Here is a 24,690-nt window from a genome sequence, read left to right on the forward strand (position 1 = left end):
TTCATCTCATGTCCTTGATTTTTATTGCTTATATATTTATTATTCCTTTCTTTCTTTTTGCATTTGCACAGCTCGCTATCTCTTGCACGTTGGTTGTCAGCCCTGTTGGGTGCAGTCTTTCATTGTTTCTATTGTGTTTCTTGTATTTACTGTGAATCACCACAAGAAAATGAATCTGAGGTTTGTATGTGGTGACATATATGTACTTTGATAACAAATTTACACTGAACTTTCAACAGGAAGATTAATGTAACAAAGAGATTGCATCTTAATGTAAAATCGTTAAATTTTATTCACTTTCAACAGTTTTGCACGGAAGTTGCTCAGACAACCCTTAGCACCCTATTGTGAGGCTCCTCAGTGTTACAGGTTGAGGCCCAGTAAATTACCACGTTGTCGGGACAGCTCCAGACCCCCCACACTGCCAGCTTTAGGAATTAGGTCTGGTAATGTACAGGAATGATGAATGAACAGGGTGGGAGGGGTTTCTAGAGCAGGGGAGAGCCTTCGGGAGAACGTGGGGTGCAGGGCAGGAGTCTGACTGACAGGCAGGTTTGGAGCAAGAATTCCATAGTGGGAATCCGGGAGGAAAACACTCGCCAAAGCCAAGGGGTGTTGGGTGTGAGTTTGCAGACCTGCACTCGGTTGTTGGAGGATGGAGCGTTCTGGGGCCCGAATCCCGATGTTTCCATCGATTTGTGCAGTCCTTGCAATGGCACCTGCAAGTACAACATACCTGAATCAGGTTTATCATCACAGACATGACACCATAGGACATAGGAGCCGAGTTAGGCCATTCATCCGTTGAGTCTACTCCACCTCTCCATCATGACTGATTTATTTTCCCTGTCAACCCCATTCTCCTACCTTCTCTCCGTAACCTTTGACGCCCTGACTAATCAAGAACTTATCAACCTCCGCTTTAGATATACCCAATGATTTGGCCTCCACAGCCGTCTGTGGCAATGAGCTCCACAAGTTCACCACCCTCTGGCTTAATAAATCCCTCCTCATCCCTGTTCTAAAGTGACGTCTTACTCTGAGGCTGTGCCCTCCGATGTTGTGAAATTTGTCATTTTGCGACAGGTGTACAGTATAGTACATAAACAATGCATTAAAAAAGACAAGTTACAACATTTATTTTTAGATATTTCTTAATGCAAAAAGAGAACAATAAAGTGAGGCAACCCTTCAGAAATCTAACGGCAAAAAGGAAGAAGCTGTTCCTGAAACGTTGAGTGTTCATCCTGAGGCTCCTGTACCTCCTCCCTTATTGTAGTAATGAGAAGAGGGCATGGGGGTCCTTAATTCATTGCTAGCATACATTTTTTTCAAGACTAGGTAACATTATATTAAGAAAATTTATAGCTCCTGCTTTTCACCGTTCCAGAGAAATCTTGGTCAGAATTTCTTTTTTGACTTGAAATAAATGCTTCTTCTTTCTACAGATGAACCTGGTGTCAGGCAGGCTGGAAGCTGCCCGCCCAGAGTTATAATTTAGAAAAGTACATCTCAGAAACAGGCCCTTTATCCCACGATGTTGTGCCAAAGTAATTAAACTAGTAATAATCATCATCATTATGTGCTGTGTCGTATGACGTGGGCAATCATGGTCTTTACCATGATTGTTCTTGGCAAATTTTTCTACAGAAGTGGTTTGCCATTTCCTTATTCTGGGCAGTGCCTTTACAAGACAGGTGACCCCAACCATTATCAATACTCTTCAGAGATTATCTGCCTGGCATCAAGTGATTGCATAACCAGGACTTGTGATATGCACCAGCTGCTCATACGACCATCCACCACCTGCTCCCATGGCTTCACGTGACCCAGATCGGGGTGCAAAGCAGATGCTACACCTTGCCCAAGGGGGACCTACAGGCTAGTGGAGGGAAGGAGTGTCTTACATCTCATTTGGTAGAGACGTATCTCCACCACGCCATTCCAAACTAGCAATAAAATGTCTAATTATCTCCTCTGCCTAAGCAGGTTTCATGTCCTTCCATTTCCTGCACTCTCTCGTGCCTATCTATGACCATGTTAAACACCTCTATCATAGAGTGATCGCTCTCACTGGAGGCTGGAACTACGCAGAGGTCTAAAAAAAGGAGAAGAGAAGCTGAGGCTTGCTGCTGAAGAAAAGCACACTCGTCGGAAAAACAGCACCAAGACAACACTGGAGGACAGCGCCTTCAAATGCAGTCGCTGCAGCCGAGACTGTCACTCCCTTGTGGGACTCTACAGCCACAACAGACGCTGCTCTACCAACACAGACTGAAGCTAGACTTTCCAGGCGCAGGTCCATGGTCTCGCGAGACTAACGGATGCCACCACCACCTCTGGTATTGCCATCCAGGCACCCACCACTGTACGTTAATAAAACATGCCCAATGCATCTCTTTGAACCTTCCCCCTCTCTTCTTGAATGCATGCCCTCCGGCATTAGATATTTCAATCCTGGGAAAAAGCTACCGGCCGCTATCAGATATCACCTCAGCCATCACCATTCCAGAGAAAACAACCCAAGTTCCTCCAACCTCTTTTTATAGTACATGCCCTCTAATCCTGATGAACCTTTTCCCCCTCACTATAGTGTCCATATTCTTCCTTTGATGAGATGGCCAACAAAGAATATACAGTATTGTGCAAAAGTCTTAGGTACATATGTATATTTAGGTGCCTAAGACGTTTACACAGTACTGTATATTGGGTCTTTCCAGTTACCAAATAAGACTTGATACTACAGAGCTAATACAAAGCTAAGTACTTTTACTTCTGTTTCCCAACCACCTTCCTATTTTAAGCAATATACCGTACTGTGCAAAAGACTTAAAGTACCCTAGCTATATATAGTATATATGCCTAAGACTTTTGCACAGTACTGTATCTGAATGTGATTGGACCAGTCCTTCTGGGATTCCTGCTTTAGGTTGACACCAGGGAAGGTTAAAAATCTTCCACAGGGACCATAAGTTGAACCACTCTGAGCTCGATGCAAGGTCCAATTTTTACCCTTCTGAATCAAGGGAAAATTCGCAAGAATTGTCAACAGCTGTCTAGCTTTCTGTCACTTTGATGAGCATGCTTCCCAAGTCCTTAACTTTGATGTTTGCTGCCTTGCTCAGGGCAGTTAATTGGGATAAGGAAGATGGCAAGTTCTCAATGGTAAAAATGTGGCTACAAGGCTTGGTAACAGGAAGTGAAATGAATGACTATCCAAACTGCAGGCATCAAAGTTCAAAGAAAATGTATTATCTAAGTACCTATATGTTGTCATATGCTACCCTGGGATTCATTTGCTTGCAGGCATTCACAATAGGGCAAAACAATACAACAGAATCAATGAAAAACTACAAACAATTACTGACAAACAATCGATGTGCAAAAGAAGACAATCTGTGCAAATACTAGATAGATGGATGATAGATGATACAGTAGATAAACAATACATAGACAGACAATAGATAGACAATATATAGACAATAGATAGATGGATAGACAATAGATAGATGATAGATGGATAGACAATAGATAGATAGATGATAGATAGATGGATAGACAATAGATAGATGATAGATGGATAGACAATAGATAGATAGATGATAGATAGATGGATAGACAATAGATCAACGATACATAGATAGGTGATAGGTGATAGATGATATATACATGGTACATGATAGATAGGTAGATGACAGATAGTACTGAGAACATGAATTGTAGAGTCATTGGAAGTGAGTGTATAGGCTGTGGAATCAGTTCAGAGTTGAGGTGAGTGAAGTTATCCACGCCCGTTCAGGAGCCTGACATTTGAAGGGCCCAGACATTTCTCTGACATGAGCCAGTGAACCTGAAAGAACAGAAGTTCCTGTTTCTCACCTGTACTTGCTGTAACACAACGAATTTCACTGCCGGACTCCTGATTGCTGATTCTGTTCTCATTCGTGGATGGGTGAGCAACGGGGCCGCGGAATTGCAGGTAGTCTTTCCCTCGGACGTGCTGCTCATCTCTCTCCAGTTTGATCTTTCTAGCGCTGCCTTCACTCTTGCTGGCTTCCTCTACCTCCATCACAAGCTCCTCCCGCTCCACACTTCGCTGGTGCTTGCGATACTTAGCTCTTCTATTTTTGAACCAGACCTAAATATGGTGAATAATTAGTGTGTTTATTTAAAAACCTGCTTTTTGATAAATGCTCCGTAATTTCCAGTGATGATATTAGGACTGGGAAGCGTGGTTACGTCAATATTTGGGCAGCACGGTAGCAGCAACTGGCCCACTCAGTGAAGAAGATCATTGGCTGCCAGTTACTGACTTTAAGAGTTCATTGCCAGAGTGAAAAGAACTGGAGAAATTACTGCTGACCCCACCCACCCTCACAGTCACCTAGTCACCAAATTGCCGTCAAGGAGGCACAACAAGTCCCTCCGCACCAGGACTACACGTCATCTCCGAAGCTTCTTTCCCGTAGCTATCCAGCTTCTCAACAAAACTCACTCAGGTGTAGTATCCTACCTGTCCCTGCACAACATCTGTTAAATGGTTTTTCCTGCTGTCCTTGTTCTGTTGGTAATTATTCAGTCCGTTCATACATTCACATTTACTGAAGTTTGATTATTGAAGTTTGCGTATGTGACCGTTCTGCTAATTGTTGAGTGCTCCTGGCTGTTTGCACTGTTGCCCTGTAAGCTGTTGGTTGCTATTGTGTTGTCTGTTACGGTATTGTCCTGCGGTTTATGTTTGGCCCTGAACCACAATCAGTTCTGATGTAGACTCTTCTCAGGCTTTCAGCCAGGTACGGAGAAAACCAGAGCGCCAGCAGGAAGCCCTCACGGTCACGGGGGGAATGTACAAACTCCTTACAATGACGGAAATGAACCCGGGTCGCTGGCGCTGTAAAAGCGTTTCGCCACCATGCTCAGAGTCAGAATCACTTCATTGCCAGTATGTGAAACGTATCAGCGCTGAAAAAGGATCTAGTGCCTTCCCAGCGTATATGATGAATAAACTCCTCTAGGGTTTCCAGCCGGGTTCCAGTATCGATCATAACCGATGTTCAGATGGGGTGATGCCTGATGGATGGGTGTGTTATAACAAGTACGGATGAGAAACAGAAAATTCTGCTGACGCAGATTCGCTGGTTCGGGTAGTGCCCAGGCTCGCTGGGCTGGAAGGGTCTGTTACTGTGGTACATCTCGAAATAAGAATATAGTTGGTATTTTGAACAAGAACCGGAAGGCAAGCATTTGAGGTGAGAGGGGGTAAGTCCGAAGGAGACGTGAGGGGCAAGTTGTTTTTATACAGGGAGTGGTGGTGTCTGCAATGTGCTGCCTGGGCTGGTGATGGAGCCAAATATGACAGAGGCACTCAAGTAGCTCTTAGATAGGCAAGGAATGGACGGATATGAATATCGTTAAAACAGAAGGGATTAGTTTAGCTGAGCTGTGATTACTAATTTAATTGAGGGTATTGAGGCATGCGAGGCTCCGCACCCCCTTTCTGATAGCTTTTTACAGGAGCACCATTGAGAGTATCCCGTCTGGCTGCACCGTTGTGCGGTACGGAAGCTGCAAGGCATCAATCAGACTGAAAGACTCTACAGAGGATAGTAAAAACCACTGAGGGGATTATCGGGGGTCTCTTCCTCCCTATTTGTGACATTTACCAGGCCTGAAACATCGCTAAGGGTCCCCACCACCCATCCCACAATCTCTTTGACCCGCGACCATTGGGAAGGAGGTACAGGAGCATCAGGACTAGGACTGTCAGTCTGGGTAACAGCTTCTTCCACCCAAGCTGTGAGAATAATGAATACCCTGGCACCACCGAGGTCTCGTCACTAGGATAGACAGCTGCTTACTGCTTGCCTGTGCTGCACACTACATGCATTTTCAATTATATGTTACTAACTTACTTGTGGTGATATTTCGTTTTATGCGCTGTGTGCAATATATGTTCTGTGGGTACACCATGGTCCGGGGGGAACATTGTTTCACTTGGTTGTATACATGTTCAGTTAGATGACAATAAACCTAAACTAGTTAGAACGTTGTGGGCCAAAGGGCCTTTATCTGTGTTAAATTCTTCAAAGTTCTAATATTGGTTCCTTTCACACTGACGAGCAGCATCCAGAAATGCTGCTTAGAAATCTCACATTTGTGCTCTCAAAATATTTTAGATTGCCTACAAAAATTTGATGAACAAAGCTGACCTAACAATTCTTTCCTGAGCTATACTGGATTCTTTTCACAGGATGGTTAAAAAAAATTTCCCTTTCTCCTTTAGCTGGGATAATCAGATCAGGTGTCAGGGGTTCCTTTCTACCGACAGAGATGTGACAGTATTGTACCGTCCTTTCAGTTGTCCCCATGACACCAAGAAAGCTTCCCGGCCAATGGTCTGATCAGAATGACTAGTGTGCAAGACGAGCTGATCACGGTACCTCAGAACACGTGACAATAATAAACCAATTCCAATGCCATCAAAGCACCTTAACAATGAATTTGAGCAGCAAGTGTCCATGCTCCAGTCTAACAGTGTCCAATTTCAGTAATGAGATTAAAGAGATTAATGATTAAAGATTGCTGGGATTGGAATGTGTAGGGACACTTGCGGGCTGCCTCCAGCCCACACTTGGGCATGTTGGTTGCTAACGCAAATGACACAATGTTCCAATGTACCTGTAACAAATAAACTTGAATCTTGGGTAAGCTTTATTTTGTCACATGTACATCGAAACACACAGTGAAAAGAATCGTTTGTGTCAACGACCAATACTGTCTGAAGACGTGCTGGGGGCAGTCTGCTAGTGTCACCATGTTTCTGGTGTCAACGTAGCTTGCCCACAACTCACTAACCCTAACTTGTAAGTCTTTCTGTGTGGATTTTCATTGATTCTATTGTACTTCCTTGTTCTATTGTGAATACCTGCAAGAAAATGAAACTCAGGGTTGTATACGGTGACATATATGTAGTTTGATAATAAATTTACTTTGACCTTTTGGAATGTGGGAGGAAATTGGAGCACGTGGAGGAAACCCACTGTAACACGGGGAGAATGTACACGCTCTTTTCAGGCAGGAATTGGACCCGGATTTTGATCACTGGTGCTGTAAAGCATAACACTAGCTGCTCTGATAAAGAAGACTGACTGATAAAGATTGCACTCAGTCGAGCTGTAATCTCTGACCCTGCTGAACGTACCTGGATTCTTGCCTCTGGCAGATTGACATACATTGCTAGCTTTTCCCTGGTGGCCATGTCGGGATAACGTGTTTTCTGAAACGCTCTCTCCAGTGCCTCCAGCTGCTGGGTGCTGAAAGCTGTCCTGTTCCGTCTCCGTTTGTGACGGCAGCTGCCATACCGTGCCTCCAGGAGCATTTCTTCAAAACGCAAATGAGATGTTAATGTAGAGTTGCACCAATAATTCACCATTCATGTACACACACTGTAAAACACTGCCAATTTGTAAAACTGTGCTGTTGTAACAATTCTCTTAATTGTCCTCTCCCTAGTTGTTCCAGTAGGTGGTAGGGAACCAAAGCTTTTATTATATTAAAGTACCTTCATTTCGGGACTTATTTATTCATTGAGGTACAGCACGGAACAGGCCCCTGGCCCTTGGTGCCACCCCGTCCAGCAATCCCCCGATTTAATCCAGGCAGCACCATGGAACAATTTACAATGACCAATTAACCTACCAATCGATACGTCTTTGGGCTGTGGGAGGAAACCAGAGCTTCCGGAGGAAACCCAGGTGGTGACGGGTAGAACTTACGAACTCTGCCGCAGTGGGAATTGAACCGGGGTGACTGTACAGTAAAGCATTGTGCTACCCAATACGTTATTGTGCTGTCCCAACTTGTGGTACCCAACCAAGGGAAACAGACTATCTTCACCGAACAATATACATGAACCAGGTGGATTTTGAGCCATAGAAAACTACAGCACAGATACAGGCCCTTTGGCCCATCTAGTCCGTGCCGAACTGTTACTCTGTCCAGTCCAATTAACCAACATCAAGACCATAGCCCTCCATATACTTCCTACCCATGTACTTACCCAAACTTCTCTGAAATGTTGCAATCAAACCTGCATCCACCACTCCCACTGGCAGCTCGGTCCACACTCTCACCACCATCTGAGTGAAGAAATTCCCCCTCGGGTGTCCTGAAGCATTTCACCTTTCACCTTTCACCCTCCACCTCTGGTTCTAGACTCACCCAACCTCAGTGGAAAAAGCCTGCTGACATTTGCCCTATCTATACCCCTCATAATTTTGTATCCCTCTATTACATTTCCCCTCATTCCCTACGCTCCAGGGAATAAAGTTCTAACCTTTTCAATCTTCCCCTGTATCTCAGCTCCTCAATATCCGGCAATCTCCTTGTAATTGTTTTTTTGCAATTTTTCAATCTTACTGATAGCGTCATTAATCTCTCCAGCAACTTAGCAATTTTCTTGGTGAGGAAGAAAATACGACAAGATCCAAGTAAGAAACAGTGATAATTAGTGAAAGTCAAAGGATTCCAGATGATTAATTCAAGACAGATTTTTAAAAAATATTCATAGCACAAAATTATAATCCAGATTACAGTAACATAAATCATTACCACTCACACAGCGGGCAAAGGCTCTTGGCAGACAAAAAAAATGGACAAGGATGGACACCCAACAGGATGGACAAAAGTAATCTATTCGAGGTGTTGGTGATTAACAGATGACAAAAAATGGAAGTAGAAATCTAGTACACTTAAAAACACAAGAGATTCTGCAGATGCTGGAAATCCATAGCAACACATAAAAAATGCTGGAGGAACTCAGCGGGTCAGGCAGCATCTATGGAGAAAAGTAAACAGTCGACATTTCGGGCCAGGGCCCTTCATCAGGGAAGGGGAAAGAGCGAGAATAAAAAGATGGAGGGAGGGGAAGGAGTACAAGCTGGCAGGTGATAGTTGTCACTTCTTATCCCTCACCCTTCTCTCTTTCCCCATTCTGTCTCCCCTCTCACCTCTCCTCACCTGCCCATCTCCTTCTTCTGGTTCCCTTCCTTCTTCCCTTTCTCCCATGGTCCACTCTCCTCTCCTATCAGACTTCTCCTTCTTCAGCCCTTTCCACCTTCTACCTGTCACTCCCAGCTTCCTACTTCATTCCCCCCCTCCTCCACCCACCCACCATCCCCCTCACCTATCTCCTTACAGCTTGTCCTCCTCTCTCTATCGCCAGCCTTCTTATCCTAGCTTCTTCCCCGCTTCCCGATAAGGATCTCGGTCCAAAGCGTCAGCTCTTTCACTCCTCTCCACAGATGCTGCCTGACCTGCTGAATTCCTTCAGCATTTTGTGTGTGTTGCCGTAAAATTTAGGGTTGTTCCCTCGCCCTTTCCTGGAGGGGAATGAATACTCACCGGCCAAGTGCTGGGCCACAGTCAGGGTGTGGATGAGTGCCTGCTGGGCTCCTGGCTGCGTTCGCTGTACTTGCTCACCTGCCTGGCGGTGCAGGCAAAAACAGGCAGCCATGGAGCCCATACTCTGCACACAGTGCCTGTCCCCACTGTAATAATAGACTGTATCCATTTCCCTTGTAAGGAAAGATCTGAGCTGTGTATGTTTCAAGTTGTTAATATCTAAAAGAGAAACAAAAAGGTGTGAGTTTTCTGAGCACATTACATCGGGAAACACATAAGAACATAGAAACATAGAAAACCTACAGCACAATACAGGCCTTTCAGCCCGCAAAGCTGTGCGAACATGTTCTTACCCTAGAACTACCTAGGCTTACCCATAGCCCTCTATTTTTCTAAGCTCCATGTACCTATCCAGGAGTCTCTTAAAAGACCCAATCGTATCCGACTCCACCACCATCACTGGCAGCCCATTCCATGTGCTCACCACTTTCTGCGTAAAAAACTTGCCCCTGACACCTCTGTACCTTCTTCCAAGCACCTTAAAAATGCGCCCTCTCGTGCTAGCCATTTCAGCCCTGGGAAAAAAAGCCTCTGACTACCCACCCTATCATCATATACACCTCTATCAGGTCACCTCTCATCCTCCGTCGCTCCAAGGAAAAAAGGCCGAGTTCACTCAACCTATTCTCATAAGGTATGCTCACCAATCCAGGCAACATCCTTGTAAATCTCCTCTACACCCTTTCTATGGTTTCCACATCCTTCCTGTAGTGAGGTGACCAGAACTGAGCATAGTACTCCAAGTGGGGTCTGACCAGGGTCCTATGTAGCTGCAACATTATCTCTCGGCTCTTAAACTCAATCCCACGATTGATGAAGGCCAATGCACCGTATGCCTTCTTAACCACAGAGTCCATCTGTGCAGCAGCTTTGGTGTCCTATGGACTCGGACCCCAAGATGCCTCTCATCCTCCACACTGCCAAGAGTCTTAGCATTAATACTACATTCTGCCATCATATTTGGCCTACCAAAATGAACCACCTCACACATATCTGGGTTGAACTCCATCTGCCACTTCTCAGCCCAGTTTTGCATCCTATCAATGTCCCACTGTAACCTCTGATAGCCCTCTACACTATCCACAACACCCTCAACATCCCTACTAACCTATCCCTCCACTTCCTCATCCAGGTCACTTATAAAAATCATGAAGAGAAGAGGTCCCAGAACAGATCCCTGAGGCACACCACTGGTCACTGGCCTCCATGCAGAATATGACCCGTCTACAACCACTCTTTGTCTTCTGTGGGCAAGTCAGTTCTGGGTCCACAAAGCAATGTCCCCTTGGATCCCATGCCTCCTTACTTTCTCAATAAGTCTTGCATGGGGTACCTTATCAAATGCCTTGCTGAAATCCACATACACTACATCTACTGCTCTACCTTCATTAATGTGTTTAGCCACATCTTCAAAAAATTCAACCAGGCTCGTAAGGCAGGACCTGCCTTTGACAAAGCTATGCTGACTATTCTTAATCATATTATGCCTCTCCAAATGTTCTTAAATCCTGCCTCTCAGGATCTTCTCCATCCACTTACCAACCACTGAAGTAAGACTCACTGGTCTATAATTTCCTGGGCTATCTCAACTCCCTTTCTTGAATAAGGGAACAACATCCGCAACCCTCCAATCCTCCGAAACCTCCTCTGTCCTCATTGATGATGCAAAGATCATCACCAGAGGTTCAGAAATTTCCTCCCTCACGTCCCACAGTAGCCTGGGGTACATCTCATCCAGTCCCTGAGACTTATCCAACTTGATGCTTTCCAAAAGCTCCAGCACATTCTCTTTCTTAATATTTACATGTTCAAGCTTTTCAGTCCACTGTATGTCATCCCTACAATCGCCAAGATCCTATTTCATGTGAATACTGAAGCAGAGTACTCATTAAATACCTCTGCAATCTCCTCCGGTTTCATACACACTTTTCCACTGTCACACTTGATTGGTCTTATTCTCTCACATCTTATCCTCTTGCTCTTCACATACTTGTAGAATGCCTTGGGGTTTTCCTTAATACTGTCTGCTAATGCCTTCTCATAGCTCCTTCTGGCTCTCCTAATTTCATTCTTAAGTTCCTTCCTGCTAGCCTTATAATCTTCTAGATCTCTATCATTACCTAGTTTTTTGAACCTTTCATAAGCTTTTCTTTTCTTCTCGACTAGATTTACAACAGCCTTTGTACACCACGGTTCCCTACCCTACCATCCTTTCCCTGTCTCATTGGAATGTACCTATGCAGAACTCCATGCAAATATCCCCTGAACATTTGCTACATTTCTTCTGTATGTTTCCCTGAGAACATCTGTTCCCAATTTATGCTTCCAAGTTCCTGCCTGATAGCCTCATATTTCCCCTTACTCCAATTAAACGCTTTCCTAACTTGTCTGTTCCTATCTCGCTCCAATGCTATGGTAAAGGAGATATAATTGTGATCACTATCTCCAAAATGCTCTCCCACTGACAGACCTGACAGCTGACCAGGTTCATTTCACAATACCAGATCAAGTACAGCCTCCTCTTGTAGGCTTATCTAAATATTGTGTCAAGAAACCTTCCTGAACACATCTAACAAACTCCATCCCATCTAAACCCTTTGCTCTAGGGAGATGCCAATCAATATTTGGGAAATTAAGATCGCCCACCATGACAACTTTGTTATTATTACACCGTTCCAGAATCTGTCTCCTTATCTGCTCCTCGATGTCCCTGTTACTATTGGGAAGTCTATAAAAAACACTCTACTGAGTTATTGACCCCTTCCTGTTCCTGATATAATTAGAACGTTGTTATTTGCCACAGCTAGCTGGCTGGACAGCCAAGTGACCATTCCTACCCCTTTGGAGAACCTTGTCGAAGTCTGAAGCTATCTGGGAATTCATTCTTAGACATCAACTCTGTATTGGTTCAGTGCCAGGACATCAAGACCACCCCTCTCCCCAAACCGCTGGCCACTTCATAGACTCATCGAGCACTACAGCACAGAATCAGGCCCTTCGGCCCAACTAGTTCATGCAGAGCTGTTATTCTGCCTCGTCCCACCTTCCGGGACCATAGTCCTCCACACCGCTCTCATCAATGTACTTGTCCAAACTTCTCTTAAATGTTGCAATTGAACCCATATCCACCAGTTGTGCTGGCAGCTTGTTCTTCATCTGAGTGAAGAAGATTCCCCTTCTGTTTCTTTTAAACATTTCACCTTTCACCCTTAACCCATAACCTCTAGTTCTAGTCTCACTTAACTTCTATTGCAAAAGCCTACTTGAATTTATCCTCTCTATACCCCTCATAAAGTCCTAATCTATTCTAACTTTCCCTATAATTCAGGTCCTCAAGTCCTGGCAGCATCCTTGTAAACTCCCTCTGCGCTCTTTCAATATTATTGATAACTTTCCTGTACGTAGGTGACCAGAACTACACACAATATTCTAACTTTGGCCTCACTTATACAACTTTACCAAACTTTATACAACTTTAACAAAGCATCCCAATTACCATACACAGTTTTTTGATTTATGAAAGCCAATGTGCCAAAAGCTCTCTTTATGACTTTCTCTACCTGTGATGGCACTTTCAGAGAATTGTGGATCTGTATTCCCAGATCTCTTTATTCTATTTCTGATCTGATGTCAGTACAGTTAACGATACCTAGAAATTAAACATTAAACTGAGGCATTCTCTTTCCTACAGAATTGAGTAAATTATCCCATAGCAGAAACACTGGACATCAAAGATTTTGCTTCCTGAATACCTTTGGGTGTATCTTATAGATTTTGGGCTGCTGATCATGAAAATCACTATGAAATTTCCTATCATGCAACATTTTTTATATCACCTACATTTGGTTTTTCAATTCATAATTCAAGTCAGAATAACTGATGCCAAGTTTAGGAAGGCAGCTTTGTTGGTCCACAAATCAAACAGGTCATCAATGAGAGGTAATTCAAAGGACTTCTAGTGGGACAGGAGAAAATCGCATGGAAGGCATTCAAGGATGTTTTTGTAATTTTTCTTGGTGACTACAGAGCACCAAACTACATGCAGCTGGTTGACAACATGCTTGAAACATACTATGAAGTGCAACATGTCACTAAAGATTTATTTTCTGCATTCCTATTTAAACTTCTTCCCTGCAAATCTTGGCGCCGTCAGTGATGAGCACGATGAAAGGTTTCACCAGGACATTGTGGTCATGGAGAAACAGTATCAGGGCAACTGGAATCCATCAATGCTGGCTGATTATTGTTGGACACTTAAGCCAGAAACCTCAGACACTGAGTACAAATGAAAATTCTCAACAAAATATTTTTAGCTTCGTTGAACTATTACAAAGCATCAGCACTGTTATGCCATTAAACACATTATATTCAATAAAAGTTAATTTCCTGTTTCTCCAAATTTCTGCGTGATACAAACAGTCTGAAATTATATTTGTGTTCAGCTTCAAGCGGTCTATCATAAATGAAAACATTTCTGAGGAAGCAACACTTTCGAAAAAATGTTGTCCATTGTAATCAAGGTTTAGGGAAGTTCGGTCAAATTTTCTTTAAACATATTAGTTCCTGATCAACATCACTAGAACAGAATAGCTTGTCATAACTGTACTTGAGGAATACCTATTTTAGAACAGAGAATATTACAGGCCCTTTGGCCCACAATGTTGTACTGACCTTTTAAGCTACTTTGAGATCAATCTAACCCTTCCCACCTAACTACAGTTTCTTCCAAACTTCCCCCAAGTTTTCTCCAAACTGGCAACAGGTTCTTTTCCACCACACAGCAGGAATGATACAACAGCAGTGAATTACCTGGAGGTGGTGACTGGTGCTATATAAATACTATCTTATCCTTCCCAAGTATTCATTCATTTTCTAAGTTAAGGTGAAAAGTGCAGGATTAAAAGCATCTGAGGGGCACGCAGGGGGTGGAGGGAATATGGAAGTGTAGAGATGGGTACAATTTCAGCATTTACAATTACAAGGATGACACAGTTGCATAGTGGTTAGCACAATGGCTGTATGGCGCCAGCGATCACCAATCGGGATTCGGTTGCCCCTAATGTCTCTCAGGAGTTTGCCCGTTCTCTCCATGACCGGCTAGGTTTCCTCCAGGTGCTCCGTTTCGCTCCCACACTCCAAGGACGTAGCAGTTAAGGTTATAAGCGAATCGCAGGCTTGCTCTATTGGTACCAGAAGCATGACAACACTTGGGGGCCGTCCCCAGCACGACCCCCAGAATGGGTCGGTTGTTGACGCAGAATGGTGCACTTCGCAGAATAGTGCGATGCTCTGACGTACAAATAAAGCTGAAGCCAATCACAAACAAGATGAAGTCTGCAGATGCTGGAAATCCAAGCAACATGCACAAAATGCTGGAGGAACTCAGCAGGCCAGGCAGCATCTATGGAAAAGAGTACAGTTGACCTTTCAAACCCAAACCTTTCATCAGGACTTGCTGAAACCCATCTCTCTTTACAGATCATTTGGACTGGAGCATGGACAGAAAAGATTTAGAAGAATACAGACCAAATGGGATTAGTTTAGATTGGCATCTTGGTGAGCATGGAGAAGTTGGGCCGAATGGCCTGTTTCTGTGCTGTACTGAACCAAATAATTAGGCAAGTAAAGCCAGAACCTTTTTTTAATGTCGCCTCATGCAAATCAACTTATAAGCAAAACTTTTGTACATCCTAGTTTTCTCAATTCCTTTCGAAAAGTTCAAAGTATTTAGTAAATTTATTATCAAGCTGCATATATATCAGCATACACAACCCCAAGATTTATTTTCTTGTTGGCACATAGAAATCCATAGAATAATGACCATAATAAAATCAATGAAAGACTGCACCAACTTGGGCACACAACCAGAGTGCAAAAGACAAGAAAGCCACAAAAACAGAAAGTAATAAATAACAATCATCAATAAATATGAAATGAAAAGTCCTTGAAAGTGAGTCCATAGGTTGTAGGACTATTTCAGTGATGGAGCAAGTGAAGTTGAGTGATGTTATCCCCTCTGGTTCAAGACCCTGATGGTTGAGGGGTAATAACTGTTCCTGAACCTGGTGGTGAGAGTTCTGAGGCTCCTGTACCTTCTTCCTGATGGCAGCAGCATGTCCTGGGTGGTGGGGCTCCCTGATAATGGATGCTGCTTTCCTGCAACAGCGCCTTGTGTAGGCGTGGTTAATGGTGCGGAGGGTTTTACCTGTGATGGATTGGGTCGTATCCACTATTCTTTGTAGGATTTTCCGTTCAAGGGCATTGGTGTTCCCATACCAGGCTGTGATGCAGCCAGTCAATACACTCTCCACCACACATCTATAGAAGTTTGTCAAAGTTTTAAATGTCATGCCAAAACTTTGCAAACTCCAAAGGAAGCTGAGGCGCTGATGGGCTTTCTTCATGATTGCACTTATGTGCTGGGCCCAGGACAGGGCCTCTGAAACGATAACACTGCAGAATTTAGAATTGCTGATCGTCTCCACCTCTGAGCCCCCAGTGAGGACCGGCTCATGGACCTATGGTTTCCTCCTCCTGAAGTCAATAGTCAGCTCCTTGATCTTGCTGACATTGAGTCAGAGGTTGTTGTAGCACCACTCAGCCAGATTTTCAATCTCTCTCTTATATGTCAATGATGGTGCCTTGATGAAAGATGGCGGCGCAACGCAGTTCACAGCAGCCACTCTGGTGGTGATGTCTGTTATTTGTCAAGTGGGGTGCTGTGCACAATCCTGATTTGATGGAGACAGACGTGAGAACACGGAGGAACATCTGGAGAAAATTCTGAAATGCCTGCTTCACTGCTGCTGCTACTGTGTGGTCCAGAATTTCTGGAGGAGAAGGCCCTGAGTCCTCGGCTTTGCTTGTTGCTCGGCGGCTGGGGCGGAGTCGTAGCGCTTGGCAGAGGATGGTGCTCGGAGAGGCTGTGTCGGAGGGGCTGGTCGGAGACTCGATGTTTTCGGACGGACTCAGAGTCCGCTGTGGTCGGGTGCTTCCAATGGTGCTGCATCGGCAAGTTGGCGGCGTTTGGAGGTTCTGCTGCCTGCGTGGGATGATGAGCCTATCAGGACTTTGAGACTTTTTTTTTACCGTGCCCATGGTCTGCTCTTTATCAAATTATGGTATTGCTTTGCACTGTTGTAACTATATGTTATAATTACGTGGTTTTGTCAGTTTTAGTCTTGGTTTGTCCTGCGTTTTCTTGTGATATCATTCTGGAAGAACGTTGTATCATTTTTTAATGCATGCATTTCTAAATGACAATAAATGAAACTTGGTAACTTGGTAACTTGGAATATGGAGGGAGATTGAAAATTTGCATCTGCAGAAGGTACTACAACCTATTTTAATATGAAAGTTTGTCCATGAGGGGTTTGGTCAGAGACTAGTGGAGAAGTTGGGTCATTTAAGTCAAATCCAAGGAATGGAGTGAAATGGAGGTAAAATGGGATTATCATTCCCTCAGCAGGGAACAACGTAAGAAATAGGATTCAATAAGATCATGGCTGATCTGGCCATGGACTCATCTCCACCTCCCTGCTTTTTCCCCATAACTCTTAAGTCCCCTACTATGCAAGAATATATCCAAGCTTATCTTAAATATATTTACTGAGATAGCCTCCACTGCTTCCTTGGACAGAGAATTCCACAGATTCACCACTCTCTGGAAAAAGCAGTTCCACCTCATCTCCATCCTAAACCTACTCCCCTAAATCTTGAGGCTATGTCCCCTAGTTCTAGTCTCACCTACCAGTGGAAACAACTTTCCTGCCTCTATCTTATCTATTCCTTCCATAATTTTATATGTTTCTATAAGATCTCCTCTCATTCAGAGTAAAGTCAGGCAGCGCAATAGTGATAGGAGACTTGGACAGCAGATTCTGTGACTGCAAGGGCTCGGGTCCAGGATGTCTCAAGTGGCTACAGAATATTCTCAAGAGGGAGACTGAGCAGCCAGTGGCCGTGGTGCACGTTGCCACCAGTGACAGGTAGAAAGGGGGAAGAGGTCCTGCACAGTGAGTATAGGGAGACAGGGCGGAGGCTGAAGGTAGTTATCTCTGGATTGCACCCAGTACCACATACTAGTCAAGGCAGGAATAAGATGATAGTACAGATGAATGACTAGCTGAGGGACTGATGCAGATGACTGGGTTTCAGATTTCCGGATTATTGGGATTTCTTCTGCGGAAGTATGACCTGTACAAAAAGGTTACACCCGCAACACATTGAACAACATTGTGGGCTAAAGGGCCTGTACTGTGCTGTACTATTCTGTATGAAACTGAGGGGGACCAATACCATTGCAGGGAAGTTTGCTAGGGCTGTTTGGGGGGCAGGCGGTGTTAAACTAACTTGAAAGAGGACTGGGAACCAGAGTGATAGGACCGGGGATGGGCATTGGTATACAGATCAATGCATTGTGTAGTGAGAACGTGAGGAAGAACAGGCAGATGATAAGGCAAAGTTGCAGTCAGTGGGTTGAGTTGAAGTGTAACAGGGGGACGAAATCAAAAAGGGTGGTGAACAGAGGACTGGAAGGTGCTATACTTGAATGTACACAGATGACCTTGTAGCACAGTTAGAGATTGACTGGCATGACACTGTGGGCGTCACTGAGTCGTGGCTGAAAGAAGATCATAGTTGGGAGCTTAGCATCCAAGAGTACACCTTGTATTGAAAGGACAGGCAGGTAGGCAGAGGGGGTGAGGTGGCTCTGTCGGATCGAGAGATGTTAGGTAACTGCATGGGTAAAATAGCCCTGATGGGAGTTATGTACAGACTCCTGAACAGCAGACAGAATGTGAGATATAAATTACAATGGGAGATAAAGTAATAAGGGCAATTAACAACAGTCATGTGGGATTTCAATATACAAGTAGATTGGGAAAACCAGATTGGTATTGGATCCCAAGAGAGGGAATTTGTAGAATGCCTAGGAGATTTTTTTTTAAGAGCATCTTGTGGTTGAGCCCACTAGGGGAAAGGCAATTCTGGACTGGGTGCTGTGTAATGAATCAGATTTGATTAGGGATCTTAAGATAAAGGAACCTTAGGAGACAGTGATCATAGTATGATAGAATTCTTGGTAAGATTCTTGATAGGTCATGGCAAGAAGGTGTGAAGGAAGAAGGCAGGGGATTGGGACTGAGAGGAAAATTGCTGATGAAATGGCAGAGCAGACTTGATGGGCCAAATGGCCTAATTCAGCTCCTATAACTTATGGTCTTATGGTAATTCAACTGCAGTTTGAGAGGGAGAAGATAAAGCCAGGTGTATCAGTGTTACTGTGGAGTAAAGGGAATTACAGAGGCATGAGAAAGAGCTGGGCTAAGTTGATTGGAAGGGAACACTAGCAGGGATGATGTCAGAACAGCAATGATTGAGCTTCTGAAGTTAATTCAGAAGGCACAGGATAGATACATCCCAAAGATGAAGAAGTATTCTAAAGGGAAGATGTGGTAATCATAGTTGACAAGAGGTCAAAGACAGCATAAAAGCAAAAGATTGGGCATAAAATATAGCAAAACTTAGCGGGAAGTTAGAGGATTGGGAACCTTGTAAAAACTAACAAAGCAACTAAAAAGCCATTAAGGAGAAACAAATAAAATATGAAGGTAAGTTAGCCAAAAATGTAAAGGAGGTTATCAAAAGTTTTTATCAGATAAAAAGAGTAAAAGAGAGTTAAGAGTGGATATTGGACCGCTAGAAAATTTCATTAGGGAGACAGTATTGAGGTCAAAGAAATAGTGAACAAACTTAATAAGTATCTTGCGATATTCTTCACTGTGGAAGACATTAGCAGTGTCGAGAGTATCAGGGGCAGAAGTAGTAAATGTAGTTGCTACTACTAAGGAGAAGGTGCTCGGGACACTGAAAAGTCTGAAGGTAGATAAGTTACCTGGATCAGATGGACTACATTCCAGGGTTCTGAAAGAGGTGGCTGAATAGATCATGGAGGCATCTTTCAAGAATCACTAGATTCTGGAATGGTTCCAGAGGACTGGAAAATTGCGAATGTCACTCTGCTCTTTAAGAATGGAAGGAGGCAGAAGAAATTATAGGCCAGTTAGCTTGACTTCAGTGCCTTTGAAGATGTTGGAGTACATTATTAAGAATGAGGTTTTGGGGTACTTGGAGGTGAACAATAAAGTAGGCCAAAGTCAGGATGGTTTCCGTCAGGGGAAGTCTTGCCTGACAAATCTGTCGGAATTCTTTGAGGAAATAACATGCGGGATAGACAAAGGAGAGTCAGTGAAAGATGTTTACTTGGATTTTCAGAAGGCCACACATTAGACTGCTTGGTGAGATAAGAGCTCATGGTATTATAGGAAAGATACTAGCATATAGATGATTGGCTGACCAGCAGGAGGCAAAGACTGGAAATAAGGAGGTCCTATTCTGGTTGGCTCCTGATGACTAGTTTCTCCGCAGGGGTCAATATTGGGACTGCTTCTTTTCACGTTTTATGTCAACATGTTGGATGACAGAATTGATGGCTTTGTGGACGATACAAAGATAGGTGGGGGGCAGGTAGTATTGAAGAAGCATGAAGTCTGCAGAAGTATTTAGAGAGATTGGGGGAATGAGTAAAGAAGTGGCAGATAGAATATAGTGTAAGGAAGTGTATGGTCGTGGACTTTTTTTTAGAAGGAATAAAGGAATAGACTATTTTCTAAACGGGGAAAAAATTCAAAAATCAGAGGTGCAAAGGGAGCTGGGAGTCCTTGTGCAGGGTTCCCTAGAGGTTAACTTGCAGATTGAGTCAGAGTTAAGAAAGGCAAATGCAACGTTAGCCTTCATTTCAAGAGGACTAGGAATTAAGAGCAAGAATGTGATGCTGAGGCTTTATCAGGCATTTGCCAGATTGCACTTGGAGCATTGTGAGCAGTTTTGGATCCCTGAACTAAGAAAGGTTGTGCTGGCATTGGAGAGGGTTCAAGGGAGGTTTATGAGAATGATTCCTGGAATGAAAGTGTTAACATATGAGGAGTGTTTGATGGCTCTAGGTCTGTACCCACTGGAGTTTAGAAGAATGAGGTGGGGGGAGGGGATCTCATTGAAACCTATTGAATATTGAAAGGCTTGATAGAGTGGATGTGGGGAAGATGGTTTCTATTGTGGGTGAGGCTAGGACCAGAGGGCACAGTCTCAGCATAGAGGAACGTCCATTTAGAATGGAGATGAGGAGGAGTTTCTTCAGCCAGAGGGTGGTGAATCTGTGGAGTTCATTGTCACAGGTGGCTCTGGATGCCAAGTCATTGGGTAAATTTAAAGCGGAGGTTGATAGGCTCTTGATTAGCAGAGATATCGGAGATTATGGGGAGAAGGCAGGAGAATGGGGTTCAGAAAGATAATAAATCAGCCATGTTGGAATGGCAGAGCAGACTTAATGGGCTGAATGGCCTGATTCTGCTCCTATTTCCCAACCCAAAAGGGACAACAGTAGTCTTTAGAAAAAGCAGCCCAGGTTTTGCATTTATGTTCATCTGAACAGGCTATCTTCCTGAGTCTGTCAAACGTTGTCACTGTGTTAACAATCCCGTCTGTATCTGGCTCTACAAAACTGCAGTCGTACTCAGTGCTGCTCAGCAGGCCTCACTCACCACAAACTTCAGATTTTTTCCAAAACTAAATATAGCGTCGTTAATATTGGCATTTTATTAACTAGGCAATGGCAAGTCATTAAGCACTGAAACAGACCCTTCAGCCCATCTAGTACATGCTAAACCTTTATTCTGCCTAATGCCGGTGACTCACTGCTAGGCAATAGCTCTCTACATCCCACCCATCCAAACTCCTCTTAAATGTTGCAATCGGACCAGCATCTACCACTTCCACTAGCAGCTCATTCCACACGCTCAACACCATCTGAGTGAAGCCCCCCCCCCCCTCAGGTTCCCCTGAAACAGTTCACCTTTCCCTTTAACCTATGACCTTTAGTTCTGGTTTCACCAGGCCTCAATGGGAAAAACCTGCTTGTATTTGCCCTATCTATGCCCCACAGAATTTTGTATACCTCTATCAAATCTCTCCTCAATCTCCTACACCCAGAATTACCGGCCCAGAGCTACTCTCCGGGGAGTACATAGGCAGATCTTTAGGGGAGGGAGAGAGGGAGGGAGGGAGAGAAAAAGAAAAATAAAAAGAAAAAACCGGGTCCATTTGTGAGAATGAAATCACACAATGGGTTTGGATCTCGCTGCACGATCCTCATCTCCAACACAATATTCAACTTCAGATTGCGAATTACAGGCATCAGCTCACAACACAGAACATTCGGAACTCGGCTCTCAACCCGTGTTAAGAACGATACTGGAATCTCCCTTGCCGCGCGATCTCCGGACTGGTTCTTTGTGAACGTTAACTTGGAAAATTGCGGTGACTAACTGTATAAATTGTTAACTGATTATCTCTTTTCTAGTCCTGTTGAAAGCTCCCGGCCCGAAACGTCGACTGTTTATTCATTTCAGTAGACGCTGCCTGACCTGCTGAGTTCCTCCAGCATTTTGTGTGTGTTACTCAAGATTTCCAGCATCTGCAAAAGTCCTCGTGTTTAGGATCTGTACAATCTCTTGTGTTTACTCAACAGCGGGTACGTGGAGAAAGATAAATGCGGGGAATGGACTAGCTTTAATGCAGTGATGGACGAACTCGCAGGTCGGGCAGCATCTATGAGGGAAATAAACAGTTGCGGATTTGGACAGCTATTGCAAGTCCTACTTAATGGAGCGGCCCTTCCCTGAACTGCTCTTGGCCTTGCCCTCTGTGGTAACACATAGCATGTGCTCAGTTCTGAAAAGCACCAACCCAAACCATAACGACAAATCGGCTGTGAATGGTTCTGATCTTACCCGCGCTCGCTAGGAAGATTACTTAACAAACCTATTCGAGTATCGGGGGCTGCTCGATTTCCTCCAGCAGATTGTTTGTTGAACAACAGAACACACACAAAACGCTGGAGGAACTCAGCAGGTCAGGCAGCATCCATGGAGAGGAATAAACAGTCGACGTTTCGCGCCGAGACTCTTTTTCAGGACTGGAAAGGAAGCGGGAAAAAGAACTCCAGATTCCAGAATCTGTGGTCCCTCTCTCGCCTCCAGTCAAATATCTCATATACATCTCTGTTAACGACTCAGCTAAGTTCACAATTTTTCTAAAGTCTATTTAAAATTCAATTTTTTAAAGCTACTATTATCAGCTTTTAAATTTGCGGCGAGAATAGACAAGTTAACTTTTCCGCCCGGCTTTCTCTTCCGAAACAGCGCTTATCGAATTGTCGATAAAATCTAACACTCGGAGGCTTTTTAACTTGCTTTTAGATGCAAGTTTGATGTCAGTTCTAGAATTGAGAAGCTCCCCACCGCAGGGCGTTACTCACGGTTCCACCGGGGGACAGAAGCTCTTCCCTTCCACGCCTCGCCGAACCCGCGATTCCATGAGGAACTACTCCGCACGGGGGCTTATTTATAGTGCGATAAGCCCAGGTCAACGCGGCGACGGTCCGAAGTTCCTCCCCCGCCCGTGGCAGGTGCGGGGTTTGCTGGCGCTGCGAGGCGGATTGACAGCGGATCGATTCGCTTTTCTTTCTCCCATTGAAAAGCCGCTCAAAATTAACTGGTCGCTCAGTCCAGTCGGCCGCCCTAGAAACGCCTCCCGTGGTCCCGAAATGGAAATATCATGGGAAGGCTTTGGGAGGGGACGACTCTCTCGCCCTTGAATTATTAGGAGAGATCTGATTATCCGGAGAGGCTGGATCGACCGGGATTTTCCCCCTAGAGCGAAGAAGGCTGAAGAGTGACCTGGAGGTGTATAAAATCGGAAGAGGCATAGGTTTTCCCCTCCAGGGTGGAACTAGGGCGTACGGTTAAGATGAGATGGGGAAAGATTTATAAAGGCAACAAATTATAAACACAAGATGCTGCTGATGCTGGGAATCCAGAGAACCACACACAAAATGCTGGAGGAACCCAGGAGGTCAGGCAGCATCTATAGGGGGGAATGAAGACCTGACGTTTCCTGGTCTTGGCCCGAAAAGCCGACAGCCCTGAGATCAATTTTGTCTGCTTTTAGCCGAAGCGCAAAAGACAAACTGTGCATATAGACAGGCTGAGAACGTGAGTTGTAAAGACGCCTTGAAAGTGAGTCTGTAGGTTGTTGAGTCAGTTCAGTGTTGAGGTGAGTGGAGTTGTCCACGCTGGTTCAGGAGCCTGATAATAACAGTTCCTGAACCTAGTGGTGTGGGACCTAAGGCTCCTGCACCTCCTGCCCAATGCAGTAGCGAGAAAAGGAGATGGGCCTGGGTATAAAATCAATACCACCTGTACGGCAAGTTAATGTTAAATGAATACATTTGCGCTATTGCATCTTTCAGAGCGGTCAAATCACACTCGGTTTGACACTGAGTGAAGTACCACAAAGTCTAATCCAGCAAGCCGGGCAAGACCTCTCGGCTCGAAATGTCGGCTGTTTACTCTTTTTCATAGTTCCTCCAGCATTTTGTGTGTGTTGCTTGGATTTCCGGCATGTCGTGTTTGTGAAAGTGGAATCCAGATATACGGAGTGGGATTTTTACATTATCAATCTGGGTCGGGGTTCGGGAAAAAACTGGCAGCAAGGGGTTCTCACTCGCTAACTAATTTCTTAATTAACTAATCTGCCATCGGATCTCCGCACGGACAATCGACTCATGTACACAATCTCTCTATATTTTCCTCTTTTTTTTCTGCTTTCCTTTTTGCATCAGATATAATTTCATATATTGCTTGGTTGATTGATTGGGAATAGGCAACCCCCGGTCGATTTAATTCTAGCCTAATCACGGGACAGTTTATAGTGACCAATTAACGTAATAGCCGGTAGGTCTTTGGACTGTGGGAGGAAATCGGAGCACCCGGAGGAAACCCACGTGGTCACGGGGAGAACGTACAAACTCCTTACAGGCGGCGGGAGGATTTGAACCCGGTTCGTTGGTACTGTAAAGCGTTGTACCGCCCATTATGTATTGCAATATACTGCTGCCGCAAAACAATGAACTTCACTGCATATGCCAGTGATATTAAACCTGATTCTGAAACTGTTAACTACTGCACCCTCGGCCACATCGGGCGTACAAAAACGAGATAGCACTCGACTAGAGAAGCCCGGGCGCTTTAACCGATCTGCTTACTTCCCCAATTAATAAATCATTATTACGATAATTTCTTCAGTAGTTTCTGACTCAAATAATTT

At 44.3% G+C, this 24,690-nt stretch overlaps 1 protein-coding gene across 1 annotated transcript; it reads right to left on the bottom strand.

The window, feature by feature from the left end:
- Positions 1-286: 286 nt before the first annotated feature.
- LOC140188157 (uncharacterized) lies at positions 287-23,005 on the bottom strand. Its single transcript, XM_072244146.1, has 5 exons — positions 22,841-23,005; positions 9,403-9,621; positions 7,202-7,380; positions 3,880-4,138; positions 287-719 (listed from the first exon to the last, which is right to left on the bottom strand). Exons 2-5 carry the CDS (start codon positions 9,569-9,571, stop codon positions 364-366), a joined length of 963 nt encoding a protein of 320 aa, XP_072100247.1. The 5' UTR covers positions 9,572-9,621; positions 22,841-23,005; the 3' UTR covers positions 287-363.
- Positions 23,006-24,690: the final 1,685 nt, after the last annotated feature.

This window comes from Mobula birostris, chromosome 26 (genome assembly GCF_030028105.1).
Source record: "Mobula birostris isolate sMobBir1 chromosome 26, sMobBir1.hap1, whole genome shotgun sequence".
Classification (NCBI taxonomy): Eukaryota; Metazoa; Chordata; class Chondrichthyes; order Myliobatiformes; family Myliobatidae; genus Mobula; species Mobula birostris.